This window comes from Biomphalaria glabrata, chromosome 7 (assembly GCF_947242115.1).
Source record: "Biomphalaria glabrata chromosome 7, xgBioGlab47.1, whole genome shotgun sequence".
NCBI lineage: Eukaryota > Metazoa > Mollusca > Gastropoda > Planorbidae > Biomphalaria > Biomphalaria glabrata.
Genome location: NC_074717.1, coordinates 17,221,043 through 17,240,470, shown reverse-complemented (window position 1 = coordinate 17,240,470; position 19,428 = coordinate 17,221,043). Strand labels below are relative to the sequence as shown.

Below are 19,428 nucleotides of genomic sequence, written 5' to 3'. Positions count from 1 at the left end.
GCCTAAGGCTGGCCCTGCAAAATAGCGGTGTATGCTACACCGCCGGTTAACTAGTTCGTACTAAAAAAAAAATGGCTTTAAAATAAAATAGTTGCTGTTTAATTACACAAATTAAAGTGCTTATTTAGTTCACCACAAATCAGGACAGAATCCAAAGTGTCAAAACTTATTCACAATTTTATCAAATTTACTTTACTGGTAAACTCAGTGTACTGTTTGTAAAGATTCCAAGAACCATGAAGATAAAATATGTTTTTAACATTACATCCTATAAAATACCAGTAAAAAATCTTTTTAAATAATGTATGCATAATGATTTATTTAGACTATGACAAGATTGTTATAATTTATCATTTCTAAATGATAAATCTATCAACAAACTTCATAATCTCAAAATATCCAACTGTTAAATAATTTTCTTTTCACTACAAATACAAGCTGATACCAAGCAGAAATAGTTGATGTAAGTTGATTGTTTTGACCAGAAAATTTTTTGTCCTTCGGTATCTTAAAAAAAACAAGATTACAAAAACACAAAACTCAGAGGCGGCCCCCGTCGAAGTCGGATCCCTGTCGGATCTGCATATTCGCAAATAATATTCAAGAAGTGATTTAATTTTGATGTAAAATGTTTTACATGTTTCGGATGTTCCTTCAGAGTTGAAGATAATTACTTCCTAGTCCAAACTCCCGCAGGACGACGGGGGATGGGAGCGGGCAGGGTTTGAACCCTGGACCATCCATAAATCTGAACGACAGTCTAGCGCGAAAACCGCACGACCAGGCAGCCATCCGATGGTCAAAAGTAATAATGTTTCAAAGATTCCTTTGCCGTAAATTTAAATTTAAATTAAATAAAAAAATAGTAGATTAGTTTTAGTATATTAAGCCATTACAATATTGATCAAAATGTTTGGAAATGAAAATCTACACTTTTTTTTTACACTTTAAGTTTAGAAATTGAAATTCTACATCTTAATCTAGTCTATTTTAGTCTAAACTAGATCTACAAATTCTAGATATAGACTCTAAAATAATTTTAATTAGAATATAAATCCAGATCTAGATATACTGTAATAAAAATCTAGATCTAGTTTAAAAAATCTAGATTAGAACTAAATCAAGATATCATTCCTTTTTTAAACGCGAGTCACATAACGAGGCTTAATAAACATTACTATACCGAGTTCTTTTTTCATTTCATTTGAAGAATTAATTCCATATAACGTCAGAGGAAAAAAAAAAACACTACGTCACACGGCCTAGCTAGAATAAAAATCGCCTTCATCATTACGAGCCATTTATCGAGTGTTCATAGACATTGGTGCACCGAGTGCGTTCTTTTAGCATTTCATTTAAAGAATTCATTCCATATGACGTCAAAGGAAAAAAAAACACTAAGTCACACGGCCTAGCTAGAATAAAAATCGCCTTCATCATTACGAGCCATTTATCGAGTGTTCATAGACATTGGTGCACCGAGTGCATTCTTTTAGCATTTCTTTTAAAGAATTCATTCCATATGACGTCAAAGGAAAAAAAAAACACTACGTCACACGGCTTAGTTAGACTAAAATATGTTTTTATTAATACAAGCAATTTTTCGAGGGTTAATAGACATTGGTGCACCGAGTGCGTTCTTTTAACATTACATTGAAAGAGTCCATTCATATGACGTCAAAGAAAAAAAATTCCATTACCTCACAATAGGCTAGTACCGGTACCATAAAAAAAATGTCTTTATTTACACGGGATATTTAACGAGGGTTCATAGACATTGGTGCACTGAGTTCTAATAGAATTTACTTAAAAAGGATCAAAGCCGCATTGTTTTTGCGTTTTGTCTGTCAGTCGGTCTGTCCGTCATCTTGATATAAAAAAAAACAACAACTAAAAGTTATTAAAAATTGATTAACCTTTATTCTACGTTTCAAAACATCGCAATAATTTTTAGGTATGAACACAATTGAAAAGTTTATGTAATAGATTGTTCCGGATGTTTGTATAAATAGTAAAAGAAAAAGAGAATTTCAGATAAATGAAATACCATTAATTAAATTTTTTCGATGGTCTCATATAAAAATTAGATGTACTACAGGCATGTGGAGAGATTTTCATACCTTACTTTGGTGTTTGGATTCTGTTTTCCTTAAAAATCGGAACATAATATTAACGATAATTAGATTTTTTTATGTTTTAGGTAGAAAGTTAAATGTACTGTAAGAGAGTAGTGAGTTAAAATATTTTTCATAAAAATCCGTAAAAACATTATTTCGTAAATGAGAAGATTATTTGTTTATTAATTAGAAGAGGGAGTTCAAACAATTATTTGGCGTTAGTAGATTTTTAAATACATTCGGAAATTTCTGGCGACGATTTATAAGAAACAAAATCCGGAACTTTCTTTATCGATTACAAAACTTCTATGTTATGTTTTAGCAAAAAAATTAAATGTCTAAAAAGTAATTTTCAGTATTCAATTCTAGTAAATTACTTTTTTTTAAAGCCCTGAACAACCTATTGTCGATATTTTTAAAATTTGTTTAAAGATGAAAATACGGAACAATTTGATATTGATAACCAAATTATAGTGACGCATTGTCAAATAATATAAGTATAATATTAGTAAATTATGCGATTTCAAACAATCATTAGGCATAATTCATGTTTTATAAAACAATATCCGGAACATTTTTACACTTAATGAAATTTAAGTCAGTATAGAGATTTTGATTTAGCATTAATATGCTATTTCCATAAAAAATGGAACAACATATTATTGATAATGTGTTTTTGCAACGTTTAAGCATGGAAATTGAATGTAATATAAATTAGAAGAGCAAACAAACATTTGTTGGGGTTGATTAGTTTTGCACAAAAAAATCCGGAACAATCAATTTTTAGATACTTAAAACTATTGAGATGTTACGGGAGGAACATTAAAGTGTAAATCAGATTTTCAATAGCTTTTAGAGTTCTAGTTTTTTTTAATCTAATCGTGACGGACAGACCGACCAACAGACAAAACGCACAAAAATAATCTTCTTTTATTCGGATGGGGGCACTAAAGAAAAAATAAATAAAATCTGATTTTTTAAAAAAGTTTAAGGAATTGGTTTAGCACCTGGTCATGTAGCGACTTTACGCTACTGCACGAAAATCGCTGCATAAAAAGTCCATTAAAAAAATGTGCGTGATATTTACATACAAAATGCCTTATTAGCCTTTATAAACAAACAGAAATGTTTTCTTTTAATTTTAGCAGCAAGTTGACCAGAAAAAAACATCGTTAACTATTATTTATATTTGTTGTAAACATTTCCTGTACATTTTAAAAATATATTTGACTTAGTGATACTGAAAATACACAAAAATTGTCCATCTTTGTTAGCATATTGTAACATTGCCTCCCTTACATTTACGTAATTGTTTTAGAATTGGTGTATTTTTATGAAAAAATCGCTTGCATAATTAATTTTATAAATTAAACGGTTTGCTTTTAGAAAACCAAAAGTAGCAGTTGCACCTAAACTTTTCAAGCCGCATTTAATGATGAAATAATATTTTTCATATCTCTTCTAGTTTTCGAGATCTGAGTGTGACAGACGGACATTTTGCACAGACCTAATAGCGGCTTTTTCCCCTTACGGGGGCCGCTAAAAATGGTATAGGTATATATTTTGATAGGTCTTTTTTTTTTTTTTTTTTGCTTCCTTGAAATGGTAGCAATACACCACCATCACATATTGCCAGAAACCTTTCTTTTGCATCCTCTAATGAAACAGCCCACAGAAGAATACCAAGACCAACATTTATGGTGGCTTTTAAAGCTGATCCATCTCATCTAAATCTTTATTTTAATTGAAAAGGAAACACAATTTTTTCGAAGTCCCATTTTCTGAAGACTTTGAAAGAGAAACTCAATTCACTTTCCATTCCCATTAATAACTGAAATATTATCTACAAATTAATTTGAATATTGCCGTTTGCTATTTCAGAACAGAAATGTTAAATATCAAAGGAGCTTTTCTCAGCAGGTTTCAAATTTTTTCTTCTAAAATACATTTCAATAAAACAGAAACCAATTTTTAGCCCTTAATATTGATATTTGCAGCTTTGAAATTTAGTGCTGGATTAAAAAATAATTGAAGACATCAAAATTCTAAGGTCTTTGTAACAATTTTTAGTTGTTGCAATAAAAATTTTTCATATTTTGTTTTGAAAGATCTGGAGAGGCAACATGTTTTAATTTGTAGCTCCTGGAATAACATTCCTGATTCATATGATCAACTGAAGAAACCAGCTAACAATAGCAAACAATTATTTTCAAGCATAAACTTTATCAAATGTACATTAAGAAATTGGCCAATGAATTAAAACTTAAGAGTTAAGCCTTGAATTTAAAAACCTGACTTACTTTACTTTCCAAGGAAATGCAACACAATTGTTCACATTATTGGAGTATTTGTAGTTTTTAAGGCTATCATTTATGGATCCTACTATATAACTTGTTAGAATTTTAAATATAGGCCTATATTATCTTTATATAAGTATGATTCGAGGTTTTATGTAATGTGCCGCTAGTTAAACTAAGACATTTTAAGCAAAGATAAGCTTGAGAGTTTAAAACCTAATTAATTCTACCTGTAAAGCACATTAAGCAAAGCTTACATTTAAAAAATGGCTCTTTCTGTTAATTTCAATTTTGTATTTTTAATATCTGGCTCTTTTGGTAGACAAATTAGACAACCACTGACTTAATCAATCAGAAATGCAGGAAAATCTATATCAAAAGTCTTTCAAAACAGAAGGAGACATAAATTTGACACCAACTTAGTTTCATTAATGTCTCAAGGAATACTATGGTTGATATTACCAACGCCAAATTCCATACCATTCAAATAGACAAGTCTAACTACAAGAATGTTAACTAATATTGATTTAAACAAAGTACTAAGGTAATAGCTAGAACAAATGTTGATATTAACCAAAGTGTGAAGACATTCTTGAAACCAAAACATAAAACAAAGTACTAAAACAATAGAATGAACCAATGTATATAATAAATAAAATTCAAACTATGGGAGATGCTATCATTAAGGTAGTTTGTATAAAAACAAAGACCTATTTGTTGGTAACATGTTTCAAGGACACTTAAGGACAAATGGCATATACTTGGGACCTGCCTAATGCTTGGGACCTGCCTAATGCTTGCAACTTACACTATTAGAAATGTGTTACTTTATGCTGCTGACAACTTACAGATTTTAATCATACCATAAAAAGTATCTACTGTATCCATACACACACCCCACCCACACAAGCAACTAAATATAAAAGTACTCACCAAACAATCAGCACTACATCCCATATCAACGGACACGATAAGCATCTTGGAAAGTGCAGGGTCTAATGGAAACTCTACCATGTTGCGTCCTAAGGGTGTTAATGTTCCTGTGTTATCCAAAGCTCCTAAGACCCAGAGTTGATACATTGAGTTCAAGATGTTGTCCTGGATAAAATAGTTCAAGTTTAACAATAATTTAGTAACCAAGGAAGGTATTATTGACAAAGTTATCTACCCATGTACAACAAACAGCCAAATTGTCTTACTGACAGATGCCAAAACAGTCCTTCAAAGCCTGAAAAACTCAGATAATTCCTATAAAATGCAACAGATCTTGTAAAACTTAATGGATTCCAGCACACTTTGAATTTGAAGGTAATGAAAAAGCAGACTTACTCGCCAAAGATGGAGGATCGAACAAACAAATAAAAAATTCCTCTCTATCTACAAGAAGTAATGACAATGATAGAGTGTAGAATAAATGAGAATTGGACCAGCTCATATCCCAATAACAAAAAAAAGGACACCTATTATAAGCTATATCGATATGACCAATGCATAATTTTTATACTCAGAATCAGACACTACAGAATGACACAAGATATGTTCCTGAAGCTTAAAGTTGGGACTAGCAAAACTTGTCCTTGTGGAGCAAGCTGACCATGTCCTTCAAAGTTGCTCACTATATCAAGAGGCCTGAACAAGACTCTGGCCCCAAAACCCTCCTATAGAAGAAAAACTATAAGGAGAACTGCCTGATCTGGAAACCACTGCACGGTTCATCTCAGATATAGGATTACTGATCTGAACCCTCTAACATGAAAAATGAGAATGAAGAAGAAGAAGAAGAAGATAAAGTTTATCAAACTATATAAAAAGTGTCTCCAATTACCTCTGGTGGAGGATCCATAAAATGAAACTGGAGCAGATCTTGAACACCCAGAGATTTCAGTAATAAAACAACATTGGCCAAATTGGTTCTCTGTATCTCTGGTACTGTAGTAATGAGCAGTTCATCCTTGTATTGTCTGTGAGTATAGAGTCTGTAGGCTTGCCTGAGAAATTTGTGGTGCAAACAAGGGAAAAAGCCTTTTTACAATTTTGAAGTCCAATTCAAAGATAACTAAGAAAATTAAACTATGCATATATGTAATAACTATACTTAATACTTAGATATTAAGCCCGGCGAAACTGCTCTTACTAACAGGTGAAGGGGTGAAGGCGGATACCTGGCGCCACAAAACCGGGAGCTTCGGGCAGATGGAGCTCGTCAGCCTAGTAAGGCAGTTCATCTAGGAGTGGGGTACTCTGACTTCAAACCCCCGCTGCCTTGCGGTACTGAGGCTTCAGGAGACAACCTCGAGGAGAAATCAGGAGTGAAGCCCCTTAGGCGTTGGGAGTATCAGCTATGAAATTCCCTCCGGCAGCTTCTGCAACTGAGTTGGTGCCAAATGTAATGCGATGCGTTCCTTTGGATCACATCAGCAAGGTCGAGAGAGGGATCATGACGCATGGGCCACCCATGACCCCTTTATCCAAGGCCCAGGAATGCGCCCCGGAGAGGAAACTCTGGTGCTGCTGCAAAGCGGCTAAAACAACACGGGAGACAACAGTTACGGGTTATAAGTCCAACTTGATTGGCGTAATGTATGGACGCCACGGGTTGTCTCTGACGGTGGGAGAGGTCTTCGCGCCTCACTGATCAGCTACCGCCCGCCTCAACCTGGGCAGCCCCCAGTCAGTTAGGTGCTGATCCGCCACAGCCTGCCTGCTCTAATGGGTGCTTAGAGCTTAGTTTAAAACGACAAGTAGGCTGGAAACTTGCACCAAGCAACAAAAGAAGAAAAATTAAACTGAAAAAGAAAATCCCTGTCATGCGACTGGCCACTTGGAATGTCAGGACAATGTGTCCTGGTCTCACTGATGATCTAAGGCAGATCGACGATGCAAGGAAGACGGCAGTTATAAACAACGAGCTAAAAAGGCTACATATTGACATTGCAGCCCTGCAAGAAACCCGACTGGCCGAAAACGGCATGCTCCGCGAGACTGACTACACTTTCTTTTGGAAAGGGAAAGCACAGGATGAGACTCGAATACATGGTGTGGGCTTTGCTGTCAAGAACAGTCTTCTTCCCATGATAGTCCCTCCAGTTGGTGGCTCAGAACGGCTACTAAGCATAAGTATGATGACAGCATCTGGAAAAGTCACTCTAATTAGTGCCTATGCCCCCACACTATGCTCGCCTCAGGAGGACAAAGACAAGTTCTATGAAGACCTCAAAGAAGCCATTGCAAACATTCCTCAAAAAGAACATATGATCCTTCTAGGTGACTTCAATGCCAGAGTAGGATCAGATCACACTACCTGGCCAGACTGTCTTGGGCTTTTTGGAATCGGAAAGATGAATGAGAACGGACAAAGACTGCTTGAATTCTGCACATACCATAAGCTCTGCATTACCAACACATACTTCAGAACAAAACCACAGCACTGTGTCTCATGGAGGCACCCTAGGTCTGGGCACTGGCACCAGCTGGATATGATACTGACACGAAAAAAGGACATTGGAAATATACTGCTGACACGTAGCTACCAAAGCGCGGATTGTGATACTGATCATACTTTAGTGTCATGCCGGACAAGACTGCTGCCAACTAAGATCCACACTTCACAGGGAAAAAGAAAATCACGCCTGAATACTACTAGCACAAAAAATCCTGATCTTTGCACCGAATTTGAGAACAAATTAGAGGAAGCTTTTAAAAACTTCTCTGCGACTGAGGTAGAAAAAAGCTGGACGTTTATGCGTGATATAATCTACCAAACATCATCACTGGTCTTTGGAAACAAAACCAAGAAAAGCGAAGACTGGTTTGAAGCTAGTCTACCAGAAATGGAAACTGCCACTACGAACAAGAGAGCAGCCATGCTAATCTACAAGAAGGATCCCACCCCAAGCAACTTAAAAAGGCTCAGAGCTGCACGTAACAATGCCCAAAGAGTAGCGAGACAATGTGCTAACAAATACTGGCAGGAGCTATGCGAAGATATTCAATCTTGTGCCGACTGTGGTAACATAAGAGGACTATATGAGGGCATGAGAAAAGCCTTTGGACCTCACACCAGCAAGTGTGCTCCGCTCAAGTCAAAAGATGGCTCAATCATCAGCGATCGTGCGCTGCAAATGGAACGATGGGTAGAACACTATGCAGAACTCTACCAGATTGAAAACGCCATCTCACCAAATGCTGTTTCCAACTTCCCATCACTTCCAGTTTTGACGGAATTAGACGAAACGCCCTCAGTAAAGGAGCTGAGCATTGCCATTGACATGCTTGCACATGGGAAAACACCCGGAGGAGATGGCATTCCTGCTGAAGTAATTCAGGCTGGAAAACATGCCCTAATCAAACCACTCCATGAACTGCTAAGCTTGTGCTGGGAACAAGGAATGGTCCCCCAGGAATTGAAAGACTCCAACATTGTTACAATTTATAAAAATAAAGGCGACCGCTCTGATTGTAACAATTACAGAGGCATCTCACTGCTTAGCATAGTCGGAAAGGCTTTTGCTAGAGTGTTACTAAAGCGATTACAGATCCTGGCAGATCGTGTTTATCCAGAGTCGCAGTGTGGCTTTAGGGCAGGAAGATCTACAACAGATATGATTTTCTCTCTGCGGCAGCTACAGGAGAAGAGCAGAGAACAAAAGCAGCCCCTCTTCATAGCTTTTATTGATTTGACCAAGGCCTTTGACCTTGTCAGCAGAAGCGGTCTGTTTGCTGTACTAGAGAGAATCGGCTGTCCAAATAAGTTAAGAAAACTAGTGTCAGCTTTTCACGAAAATATGCAGGGCACCGTTCAGTTTGAAAGTTCTTCCTCCAGGCCATTCTCCATTAAGAGCGGTGTAAAACAAGGATGTGTACTGGCCCCTACACTATTTGGCATCTTCTTCTCAGTCGTACTATCCAGTGCTTTTAAATCCCTGGAAGACGGAATATACATCCATAGCAGATCCGATGGAAGGCTCTTTAACCTGGCACGTCTTAAAGCCAAAACGAAAAGGCGTCGTATCTTGATAAGGGAGCTGCTGTTTGCCGATGACGCGGCACTCGTATCTCACTCACAAGGAGGTCTACAGAAGCTAGTGAACGCCTTAGCAGCTGCTTGTCAAGAGTTTAGCCTTACTATAAGTCTCTCCAAGACCGAAATCCTGGCACAAGACGTTGCAGAAATACCTATAATACAAATTGGGAACCACACCCTTTCAGTGGTGCAGGAATTTACCTACTTGGGTTCAACAATTGTCAGTAACCTAGACTTAGACATCGAGCTGACAAAAAGGATAGGAAAAGCTACCACAGCATTGGCAAAACTCTCCAAGCGCGTCTGGGAAAATGGTAAATTGACCACAGCGACCAAAATCCTAGTCTACAACGCCTGTGTTGTGAGCACTCTCCTTTATGGCAGTGAAAGCTGGTCAACATACATGTACCAAGAGCACAGATTGAATAGTTTCCACTTGCGCTGCCTGAGACGCATAATGGGCATCTCTTGGAGGGACCATGTCTCCAATCAGGAAGTTTTGAGATTGGCCAATATGAACAGCATGTATGCTCTCCTGACACAAAGGAGATTACGCTGGCTCGGACATGTCACCCGCATGCCAGATGGTAGAATCCCGAAAGATATCTTATATGCTGAGCTTGTGGAAGGAGTCAGACCCAAGGGCCGCCCAAGACTAACATATAGAGATGTCTGCAAGCGAGACATGAGAGCCTCAGGCATCAGTGAAAGTATGTGGGAAAACATAGCCAAAGACCGGAGTGCATGGAGACAGACTGTGCGTGCTGGGACAACCCTTGCTGAGAACAAAAGAATTGAAGCGGCTTTAATCAAGAGGGAAAAAAAGAAAGCTGCCCTGTCTGCTAGCCCTAAATCAGAGGCATACAAATGTACGAATTGTGGCAAAGTCTGCCGTTCTAGAATTGGCTTGATTAGCCACACCAGATTCTGCCCCGTCTCAAGATTAAGCCAAAACCAGTGACTCACTTGGGCGCATCCATTGCCTTTCGAGACAAAAGGAGCCATATACTTAATAGTATTTTTTGAATTTACTATATAAGAATATAGTCCAACTTTATAAAATGGAATCAAAAGAATTGTAACCAATTGTTTAAAATAGGGTTTGTTGGACTAGTCCGTTTCGTTTCTTTGATTAAAAAGTATTGGGCCGGAAGTCGCTTTTTTTATTTATTTATTTTATGAGTATTTTACCCAAGATCTGTGTTGTTTTTTTAGGACTAGCTTATTTCATGTACCCGGCATTTTCCGATACACAATTTAATACACAAAGTAATTGTTGAAAAAAATTGTAGTGATTTTAAACTTTAAATGATTACTTAAAAAGGTGTTACTCTAATCAATTTGAATATTATTTTGTTATGAATGTCACTGTTTATTTTGTGTCTGTTCTAGTTTCTTAAATTTTTCTTGAGTAAAGGGGTCGTTTTTCTCCTAATGGGTATACCTGATTTCTCCAAGCAGCCTTTGTAAAATATTGGTCCTAAATAATGCTATGTTTATAAACGAAAAATCGCATGGCTGCATTATGATGAATGTACGTGTTAGTTCAATATATTTTATATTACTAGGTAACTATAAATAACCGCATAAATAGATGTAAGTTTAATTTTTTTTTCTGTTAGATAAAGTCATATGGCAAATTTTTGTTTATATCCTAATTCTAAAAAGGAATAATAATAGAATTATACAGTAAAAATAATCACTAAGTTTTTCTTTTAATAGTTTTGAAAGTCTAACTGAGTTTGTGTTTTTGCAGATGTACACAAGCTACACTATGAGTCAGTCCATCTCTTCTGACTATTTAGAAATGAGAGTAAAAATGTAGGCTTCGATATTTTTAGCCTGAATTTAAGAAGTTACAATCTTCAAACAACTAATATATTGCCTCTTCCATAAAAATTTGTACTTAAAAAATAAATTTATCCAATGCTCAAAATCCTGCTTGTATACTTAGGCCCTATTTAAATCGATCTGGTATCAATGTATTAAGTAGCAATAACCCCACAAAAAAAAATTAAATGAAAGAAGATTGAGATATACATATATTTTTGTGACGGTACGCACCGGTACGGGGTACCGGCACCTTTTTTCAATGTCGGGAAAAATGATTACTTTTCTTGTAATTCAACGTTAATTGTTAATTTATTATTAGTTGAAAGTTAGGCAATCTATTACTGAGTACAGTAGCCTCTTTTTTATTTTTACAAAATAAAAAGAACTTTATATACTTTCAGCCGACATGCCGTATTATTAAAAACACCTCTATGTGAACTTCTCAATCATCTAGAGTCTTAGACAGTCATTATTTTAGACTAGATTTAAGTAGAGTCTAGACCTAGATTTAATAGGCCTATTATTATAAAAAAAAAATAATCAGTCATTATAGACATCATTCGCAATTTTAATTTTAGGTCTATGCATTGAAAAGTAAATCTATTAATAAACTAAAATCGATCTAAGTCTAAGTACTAACTTATTAAATAAGTCATTAAAAGTAGAAGTATTATAATATTATAATGAATATTGTATAGATCTAGATTGACTATATTATAGATAGATCTATAGATAGATCTCTAGTTTAGTAGATTAAGTATAGAGTATAGTAAACGTATTACAGTATTATTAGATCTATGTCTTATGTCTATGTCTATATCTAATTAATTCTAATAATCTAATAATTAAAAAACTTTAGTCTTTATTAATATCTAGACTTTTTTCTTATAAAAACTGACTATAGGCATAGCATAGGCTAGACTCGGCAATCTAGTCTCAAGATAGAATCTATACTATTACTACATCTATTCGATTTTTTTATATAGATCTAGACTAGAATTAGATTATAGATCTAAATATATTAATGGAGAGATGATATGAGGTGTTAGCTAATAGCGTTGCTCAAGAAACAAAGTTTTTCTAAACTCTAAGACTTGGTATGTAATAGTAAAACAGCACCTACCTAAATAAATCGTAACTAGCAATCAAAAACCTATATTTATTGTAGTATATATAGGTCTGTGGTTGTATTTTATATAGCCTTCGTAACTTCTTCTATAGAGAAATGCCTTTTTGTAATTTCTTTTACTGAAAATTGGGCTATTCGCGTCTGACACATATATTAATTTTATGTTCAGCAACAAACCCTATTATATTGCAGAGCTCAAAAGAGATTGAAGAAAAATGTTGGATAATCAATACTTTTAATGCTTTTTAAAAAAAAAAAAAAATTATAATAACATACAATAGGATTTCAATATGTAATGAGACCCACATAATGATATGAAAATAGTTTTACTTTAAAATTAATATATTTGATATAAAAATGGTTATAGTTTCAAACTAGCCTGTTTGAGTAAACTATTTAATAGTCTTTTTGTACAAGGAAAAAAACATTTGTGAAAATGGTAATTAAAATTTGTGACCTAAACATTCAATTTATGTGTGTCACACTTTGGCCTCACCATTCACCAAAAGAATTGACACAGGTGTGTTGTGTTATGATTACATACCACCCATGAGTTAGCTTTTCTTAGCTAAGTACATTTTCTATTTAAAAACAACATTAATTAATAACAACTATTTGATTAATTAATTGGTTGATTTTTTTTTATTCCTGTGTCATCATCAAGTATGATCTTGCAAGCACATTTTGAAGATGATTGAATGAATAGAAGTGGTTGAAAAATTGATTGCAAAAATCCAAACATAAAAGAACCATACAAGAAAGATGCATTTAAAAAAAAAAATGGTTTGATAATAGCTTTTGGTGCTTACCCTGGACCAGTTCTTCCAGCTCGGCCTGCTCTCTGGTTGGCATTAGCCTGGAGAAATACAAAATTGAAGGAAATTATTACATTATAAAGTATTATTAACATACTATTAAATAATTTTAGAAGCCATTTTATATTATGGGACAGATGGACTTTCTTGAATTAAAACTTATTACAATTCTCTAAACTTTCCTGGGTGAATTGAAGATATATAGATCATAAGAATTAGAGCATACATTCATTCAAAATGACAGTGGTGGCTAATATGGGATCTCAATGATCAATAGCCAATCAATCTATAACACATTAGTTTTGGCTCCTCTAACAATACATGGTACCAGAAATAAGACAGTAAATGATCTTTACAGAATGTCCACACAAAACTAAGCCAAAGCACCTTGAAAATATTTAATGGATTGGAATGGGTTAGTGAAGCCTTTCTCATCATCAATGACTTGGACAACTAGAATAGCCTACCAGAAACAATATAGTTCTTGTCCTCCCAAACACATTTTCACTGAGTTGTCACTCTTAAGGAATACTAGTGGGACACAAGTACTTTTTGATATCAGGCCAGAGCCACATTTGGTTGGATAGTAAAATAATAACTTTATTATTGGTTGATGAATTAAAGTTGATCATCATTTATTAACAGATACCACAGAATAATCTGTGTAACATACAACAGTTTGTGTGTACCATGCCACCAACTGTAAAGAGCGTGTGTGGGTTGGTCAATCTAGAATATATATAGATGTACATTTAACTAATGTAAAGCTCTAAATGGTAGAGTATAGCATGGGATGTTTAGTGGGTAGATGTACGTGTTCATGTATTTTAGACCATCAACTGGTCATCAAGTTCATGTTTTAAAGGCTTCTGCTTCTGGTCCTGGCGTGTAGGGCCTGATACTCATAGTGGCCAAGTAAATATAATGGGTAATAATGAGGAGTTAAATGATACTCCCAAATTGTTAAGTAGAATGCAGTTAACAATTCAGGACACTTAACACAGAAGTAAGATTCAAAATAGTATGTTTAAAAAAGTAAATCAACAGCAATTTATATTTACAAAATAATACATATTGCTAATATAAAATAATGCCAATACACATTTACAACTGAAAAATAAATGTATATGATGAGATAAAAATTTCAAAAGATTTCACTACTTGTTACATCAGAGTTCAATTATTTTTAAGAAAATAAACTTTTCCTTATTGTCTGGAATAAATTTTGAATGATGGTCATTAGATAATGTATGGGTGTGCCCTATAGTCCAGGACCCAAATTGAGATTTATCTCCAAGTAAACAAACTCAGTGTCAATATGTTGTCTTAGCAAAGTACTTTAATCTCTTCTGAATTGATGTGGTCAATGTTTTTCTATTAACTCAATGTAAAGGACTTAAATTTGGAGGTGGGGTGTTCAGCTCTCTCTCTGTACCACTAGACAGACATCTGGTCAGTTGTCATTTAGTTATTTAGTTAGGTGTTAAAGAATCAAACATGTTGTATTAATTGACCCAGTCCAAGGTCAAGGTGCACAAACTAAAAAAAATGTGTCTAGTATGTGAGAGCCATTGCTGCTATGTAAAAGCATAGAAACACCTCATGTATATTTGGTGCATTTATTATGTAAAGTTTTATTTCAATTCATATTAAGCAAGCTCATAAATAATAACCACACCTACCTACCATTTATTACTATTAAAAGCACAATATTTAATTTTAAATAGATATATTTAAAACATGATATAAATATATTAATGTTAATACTAAATTTAAACACATGAATACCATTAAAAAAGTAAGTTAATAAAACCATGTCCACTTTATACATATTAATATAAATGTAGGCACTAAAATATACTTTTGCCTATCCAGCCACCAGCAATGATATCCTGCCAGAGCCGAATATGACTTGAAAGTGAAAAATGGCCTGATATCCAGTTGAAGCTAGAACGCAACCCTAGTGAATACAGAGTTATTCCACTTGACTATCATACACAGATGGTTCACCTGACTTATAGGGAAAATCTGCAAGGCATCCATACCAATCTTTGGGTTGTAGACCTTGAGTTTACAGTATCCAGAGTCAATCACAAACATAATGCCATCAACTGTCAAATATAGAAAATATTTCTTTTCAAAAACCTTTGTTAAATAATATTTTGCTAACGAATGTCTGTGATTTGTTTCTAGAATGCTAGTTTTCCAAAGAAAAAAAATTAATTAAGATTTAAATTTCCTATGGTTAGAAGACTGGTTTAAAGTTCCACTAGAAAGTTTGGAAGATTTAAAAGTATAAGCACCCTGAAGAAACATTTGATTCAAAATCTAAAATATTAATACAGACTTTGTGTGCTTTCATATAAATTTGTGTATGTTTCTTTTATGTCTAGGAATACAGAAATTAAATGAGGCGAGAATTCAATGAAGATGCTATAAATAGCAAAAAGGTGTGATAATGTTTTTGATGTTCAATTTTAAAGGAGAAATATCTTTCATCAATAATATAAAGATAAAGATCCTTATGTGATCAAATGTATGCCAGTCAAGTCAAATGACTAAAATCTAAAGATTGAAGTTGTTATAGCCCAATATTTTTGTTGCTACCATCGGTTAAGGACTAAAATGTAATGAAATGTGTAACATTACCTGTTAATGAAGTTTCAGCAATGTTAGTTGCCACAACACATTTACGAATACCATCTGGTGCTTTTTGAAATATCTTGGCTTGCAAGTCACTAGGCAACTGGGAATAAATTGGGAGAATAGCCAGAGGAGGAGCTTCATCCAGCTCACCCAGTCGCTCTAGTGATAAAAGCACATAATTAGCATTAGCCTAAATTTTTGTAATTAAATACATGATAGCGTTATCTAGAAAACTAAGAGCATGTTATAAATACTGATTAAGGTCAAGCAAGTCATATAACCTAGATATCTAATTTATGATAACTAACCAGCAATAAGTTCACAAGTAACTTCAATATCTTCTTGACCAGGCATAAAGATCAGCATATCTCCTGAAAAAAGCAGCATGTTGTTTTTTTTAACTTATGATAAAAAATGTTTTACTATCAAATTCATACCTAATGCAATGTCATCTTTTTCCATACCTGTCATTAAATAATTTATACTTTAAAATTTACAGTCAGGGCTTATAGTGGAATGTACTGTCTTGTACTACATAATTATATCTAATGTTAATTCTTAACTCATAAAAAACTATGTTATATTTCATTGAATCTAAGTCAACAAGATGTGCCGACTATATATACATATATATATACATGGAACAGAGTTTGTATATTCTTTATACAATTGACTGTAGGACTTGCCTGGCTGTCCTCCGAGATGTACTTGCAGAGCTTGTTTAACAGCAGCATCAACATAGTCTTCCTGGGGATTTTTGGAGTACAAGATGTCCACAGGGAAAGTACGTCCAGGGATTGTGAACACAGGAACATTGCCAAAAAACATGGCAAACTTGGTGGCATCCATGGTTGCAGATGTGACAATCAGCTTTAAGTCATGTCTGCGAGCCACCACCTAATTAATACAAAATAACAAGAGTAGAATACCAGTCTTACTATTACTAAACCATAAAGCTATTCTAACCATAGAGGTCAATTATTGCGTATATATATTGTTAGTTTTGCAGTTGATTTTTCAGTTCCTTAAGACTAGAATTAATTTTGTCAAATCCAAATGCTAGTCCAATCAAAACATAATTTTTGTTCAAAATTGTTAAAATAGAGACATCTACAAAATAAATAAGAGTCACTGCTGACAAAACAAAAGAAAAATTTAAGCTTCCCAAATTATTTCTAGACAAAATCTTATGATAATCCTTCATCTGAAAGTTTTACAAATCCAAAACATTTACTTTTTAAATTATTTTTATTTTTTAAACTACAATAAAAGTTCATATACATTAAAAAATGTATTTGTTTCTAAATATTAATGTATGTAACAGTTAATGTATGTATGTATGACAGTAATAAATTAAGTCATAAAGTTTTTTTTTTTTTTTTTTTATATAGTCTAGCTGTAATTCTTACATTTCTGAGTAAACCAAACAGAACATCTGTATTCAACGATCTTTCATGAGCTTCATCCATAATGATAGCACTGTAGTTATCTAAATCAGATTCTCTCAAAGATTCTCTCAATAATATACCATCTGTCATATACTTTATCATAGTTTTCTGAAACATCAAATGCAATCTACTTATTGAAGTAATTAAGTCAAACAAAATGGCTGGTTGGTTTGCTGCCTGGTCATGTGGTATGCAAGTTGGACTGTGATCATGATGGTCTCCTGGACACTTCCAGCCTGCAGGCGGCTTGGACAAGGATGTAATAAGCTTCATTTAGGAAAGAGCATCTGAGTCTTCAAAAAACAAATAATATGTTATAAGGCGTGTGTCAAGAGCAGGGGTGTGTAAGATGTGAGATTGTGTGTGTGTTTGTTTATTTTATTAGTTGTGAGGGTGAACTGCTTTAGCACTGGAGGGGGGGGGGGGGGACAATAAAATGTTTCCTGTGGTCAGTCTAGTTAGTTGGAGAGCTGACCTGGTCTGAGTATGGTGCTTGTGATTGTTTATCAGTTATTATGCCTAGCGTAAGGAGTTGTTATATTATTATTCTTGCTATGTGTGTGTACTGAATATTTGGGGTAACATTCTGTTGTTTCACGATACCCTTATGTAAGCTATTATTGCATCTAGTCTAGGCGCCCTGTAGTATTTAATTTGGGCACATTTAGATACACTTACTAGTGAGGATTATGTATTCTATATTATATGTGTAACACATTGTTTGCTGTAAATAAATATTGATTCTATACCTCCTTTGTTGAGTGTACTTTATAATACTTATACGCTTGTAAGATCGACAGTTGGGGCATTAATTTACGCCCTTCATAGAATCATACCCTTGGTACATCGAGCCATTTATCTATAGTAGAGAACCCAAGCCCTTTACATTTGGGGGCTGTGAATAACCTAAGTTCTTTACAGCATGCTCAATAGTCAATAAACTAATAACTCCCTCAATGCTCACCTCAGATGTACAATCTTCAAATCTAATAGCATAGCCAATTTCTTCACCAAGTTTGACATTCATCTCTTCAGCTACACGTTTAGCTACTGACATCGCTGCCACACGTCTAGGCTGAGTACAGCCTATCATACCTAGCTTGGTATAGCCATCTTCATGAAGATACTGTGGTAATAATATCATTTAATGCAATCAGCTTTACCATAACCTGGTATACAATAATATACTTAAACATTAACAGTTTTACTTCCAAAACATTTCTTGATAGATGTACATCTTTTAAGCATTTCAATTTCAAGTCAGTTTCAAAAAGTTAAAAAAGTAAATCAATGGAAATAATGACACACTATCAGGATATTATCAGCACCTGCTGGCCTTAGTTTGTGAATTATAGATCTAGTGGAATGGATGTAGATCTAAGTCAAACATGGCGAATGTTTCCGTATCAATTTTTTTTTATTTTGCCACAAAATTGAAAATAGAGTGTGAAAATGGTTTCAACCCTTCATATCAAATATAACATACCTTGAAAACAGAGTTGCCCTATTTGTTAAAAAGTTTTGTGCTTTAATAGAGATCTATTTAGGTTTTTTTTTTATTTTTAGGGCTTTCAGGTTGTGGGTGTTACATTAAACATACACTATGGTCTCTGCCATGATCTAAGGAGTATTTGTGCCAAGTTTTATTAAGCTTGATCAAAAGGTTTTGATTTCTATGCAGGATATACATACATACATATATGCACCTTACTTTCCTCTTTACATTTTAGATATATATATATATCTAGAGAGAGAGAGAAGATAGATAGATAAGACAGAAAAACAGACAGACAGGAAGACAGACAGGTAGGTTGGGACAGACAAGACCGACAGACAGGCAGACAGACAGGCAGAAAGACAGACAAACAGACAGACAGGTAGGTTGGGTCTGTTGCTAAGTTGTCAGATTTTTTCCTCAGCTTTTTTGTGATCTGTGTTCTTTGAGGAGTGCTGTCATTGTCTTGTAGAATACAATGCTTCACACCAGGACAAGTGATCAAGGGTTAGCATTCTGCAGTCATGGTGCCAATTTCTAATTCTTTGAGGGAGCTCTTGAGAGTGTCTTTTAGCCCCCTAGATACCACTTGCCAGCACACAGCTCACCATAAAAAAGTCTTTTG

General features: G+C 34.5%; 1 protein-coding gene across 1 annotated transcript in view; it reads right to left on the bottom strand.

Annotated features, from left to right (window-relative positions):
* The window catches only part of LOC106070821 (pre-mRNA-splicing factor ATP-dependent RNA helicase PRP16-like), an 89,773-nt gene that overhangs the window by 38,639 nt on the left and 31,706 nt on the right, over positions 1-19,428 (bottom strand). The window contains exons 12-20 of the mRNA XM_056036713.1: positions 18,273-18,434; positions 17,270-17,416; positions 16,547-16,757; positions 16,169-16,231; positions 15,864-16,019; positions 15,225-15,325; positions 13,209-13,255; positions 6,240-6,402; positions 5,348-5,512 (exon numbers count right to left, since the gene is read on the bottom strand). Coding sequence (XP_055892688.1) covers positions 5,348-5,512; positions 6,240-6,402; positions 13,209-13,255; positions 15,225-15,325; positions 15,864-16,019; positions 16,169-16,231; positions 16,547-16,757; positions 17,270-17,416; positions 18,273-18,434 — 1,215 coding nt within the window. The remainder of the gene's footprint in view (positions 1-5,347; positions 5,513-6,239; positions 6,403-13,208; positions 13,256-15,224; positions 15,326-15,863; positions 16,020-16,168; positions 16,232-16,546; positions 16,758-17,269; positions 17,417-18,272; positions 18,435-19,428) is intronic.